The sequence below is a fragment of the Sphaeroforma arctica genome (assembly GCF_001186125.1).
Source record: "Sphaeroforma arctica JP610 unplaced genomic scaffold supercont1.844, whole genome shotgun sequence".
NCBI lineage: Eukaryota > Ichthyosporea > Ichthyophonida > Sphaeroforma > Sphaeroforma arctica.
In genome coordinates, this window is record NW_014039714.1 from 35853 (window position 1) to 38725 (window position 2873).

A 2873-nucleotide genomic window follows, 5' to 3' on the forward strand; every position below is an offset into this window, starting at 1 on the left:
TTTGTGTTTGTGTTTGTTTTGTGTTTGTTTTGTGTTTGTGTATGTATGTATGAATGTATATTTATGGGCATTTTTATCTTAAACTGTTCATGATTTCAAAAGGACATTTTCCTTTCAAATCCAGGATCCAATCATGATTTGTCGCCATTTTCAACATTTGACCTTCCGTGTATGCTTGTTCGCACACTCTTGTTATTAAAGTGTATTCCTTTTTTCAAGGATTCTTGTATTAGTGGATATCTGGGAGCCAAGGATTCTTGTATTCGTGGATATTTGGAAGCATGATGTGCATTTGCTTGCGATTCTCAATACGGTTCAAAAGTATACATGCATCACACAATCCTCAACACACTATAGGCAACCCAAGAACAAATCTTTACGCTCCCGTCCGTTGTGCACACATCACTTCGCCCGTAGATCTGACTCAACTTTTACATCACATTTTGTGCGCGAACATGTGCATCGTTGCAATAGGTGCGTGTGCAAGGCAACTACAGGGCTATGTGCACACAGGCAGAACCCGCCACAAGTACAGTTTCTGGGTGGTTCCCGCCAAAAGGTGAGAGAGTTGCTAAATAGGCATCAATACTTATGCACACAACAACCTGTAGTTGATTTCACGATATTTTTGTACTTTGCTTTTGGATATATGGCCAGCGTTATGTACGTAGTACCCTGCTTATTGGACTTTTCCGTATCCTTATGATTAAGGTTTATTTATGCCTTTTCACGTTTTGCATTTGTTTATACCTTGTACAGGTTTAAGGTTTTTATACATTTGTAGGTTCAAAGTTTTTTATATACCTTTATATATTTAAGATTCGCTTATACCTTTATAGGTTTAAGATATATTCATATTTGTATGTGTCTTAAGTTATTTTAATACCTTTAAATGTTTAAATTATATTTAAAAGTGTGTATTTTAAAGCTGGGCCAATTACAATACTGCTGGTATCTTTCGTTGCCTACACTCCTACGGGTTTTAATTGAAACCATACTACTGCGTATGCTGAACGTTAGGTCCACGAGCTTGGTCTGAAACTTATCGGCGCCTTGCGTGGTACGATTCTCCTGTTGTGAATTTTTGCTTATGTAGTCCTTTTTCTACCGTATTGGCGGGCAAAGGGGACACTCGCCTTGGCATCCCTCGTATATCGCAAAGACATTCAGATAGCCTCTCTGTACCGTCGGATTCAGGAGCTCGGCCTTCACGTTTTAAATAGGTTTTTCGTGGATCTCAAACCTAGTTTCTACTACATGACTGCTTATGCTCACCTGCGATCTGTAACCTTCTGTTTGAATCTCTGCAGGTTTGACGGGAGATACATACGGATATATAATCGGTCGCTCGAGGACCAACAATGTGCCAATCTATGAGAAAATCAAGCAGGGTGGCAAGGCGATTACAGAGATCAGACATGTGAGGGGGAATGTGCCGGTATGCGCTAATATGGATTATATAAGTTTAGTGATATATATGTGGTTGTTAAGACTCGCATTGCGTAGCTATACATATGTGTTTGTGGTATGTTCGACGATCCGTCCTGAAATTCTATTCTGGGAAGTGTGATGAGAAACATCGTGAAAAATTGGGGGGGGGCTTTTGCAGTGTATTTAGGGTTTTTTAAATGAAGAATTCAGCCGAGTGTTGCGTTTCTCCACACCTGTATGGTGTCATTCACTCTCCGTGGAGTTTGTGTCCAACCATATAGCTTTCTGCGGCTAGAAGTGACGTCGTATAGGTTTGTCGAGGAGTCACGAGCACGGTATCTGGAGTACCTTGTAACCAATGGAATGTGCAGGAGAAAAAAGTGACCTTCTATTGATATGTACAGAGCCTCTCGTTCTCGGTTAATGCCAATGTACCTCTCTTGCACGCGAGTATCATAGTATTTGGGCCAAGACTTCCCTTCCGCCCTGGATTTGACCGTATATACCTTTGAGATAGTCGACTGCTCTCTTTCACCCGAAGTGATGGGTTGCATAACTGCGATTATTATTCTGTTTTGATATTTGTTGTCCGAGTTCATAATGAATTATGCTCTGTTATAAAACCTATTACATTCCTATTGTAATCGTGAAGACATGCATCGCTAATACACACTATCACCTCTGGTCCGCTCACCACAACAGAAAGCAGTCGCAGAGATGAGGAAAGTGCTTAAAAGTGATGCCGACACCGCTGCCAAGGGCAAAGGTGAAATCATCAAAATATCATCTACTTTCGAAACAGTTGTTGTCCACAACATGCTGTGTAAGGACAAGCTATTGAATTGGGCACAGACAAAGGGATTTTAAAAAAAATACATTTTAAAATAAATACATTCTTTTTTTAAAATATTTCCAGTTTAAGCAGTATATCAGGTTGACCTTGAGTACAAGCACATTCCTCCGCATTTCTTAAAGTGTGCATGAAAGTACTTGCACGTCGAAGAAGGCATGCAGATACGAGACGTCAAGAGCGCTTGAATATTGACTCTTTATAATGTTAATCTGAGCGAGCAAAACACCATCAACGGCAAGTTTCATGAACTGTGCACAAGCCAAGAAAATTATTGAGGCCCGAAGATCGTGAAAAAATGTACTTGCACATAAGGCTTCCTTTACATGTCTTTGATATATATATATATATATATATATATATATCTATAATCTATCTATCTAGCCATCTATCTATCTATCTATCTATATATCTATCTATAAACACATACAAATATACCTACATACATACATACATACATGCATGCATGCATACATACATACATACATGCATGCATGCATGCATACATACATACATACATACATACATACATACATATATATATATATATATATATATATTTATATATATATATAGTTATGTATATATATAT

At 38.4% G+C, this 2873-nt stretch overlaps 1 protein-coding gene across 1 annotated transcript in view; it reads left to right on the plus strand.

Moving 5' to 3' along the window:
* SARC_08887 (hypothetical protein) overlaps nt 1-2321 on the plus strand; it is a 3827-nt gene extending 1506 nt beyond the window's left edge. The window contains exons 2-4 of the mRNA XM_014297125.1: nt 475-559; nt 1311-1438; nt 2134-2321. Of these exons, the coding sequence (XP_014152600.1) occupies nt 475-559; nt 1311-1438; nt 2134-2298 (378 nt within the window). The 3' untranslated portion in view covers nt 2299-2321. The remainder of the gene's footprint in view (nt 1-474; nt 560-1310; nt 1439-2133) is intronic.
* The last annotated feature ends 552 nt before the right edge of the window (nt 2322-2873 follow it).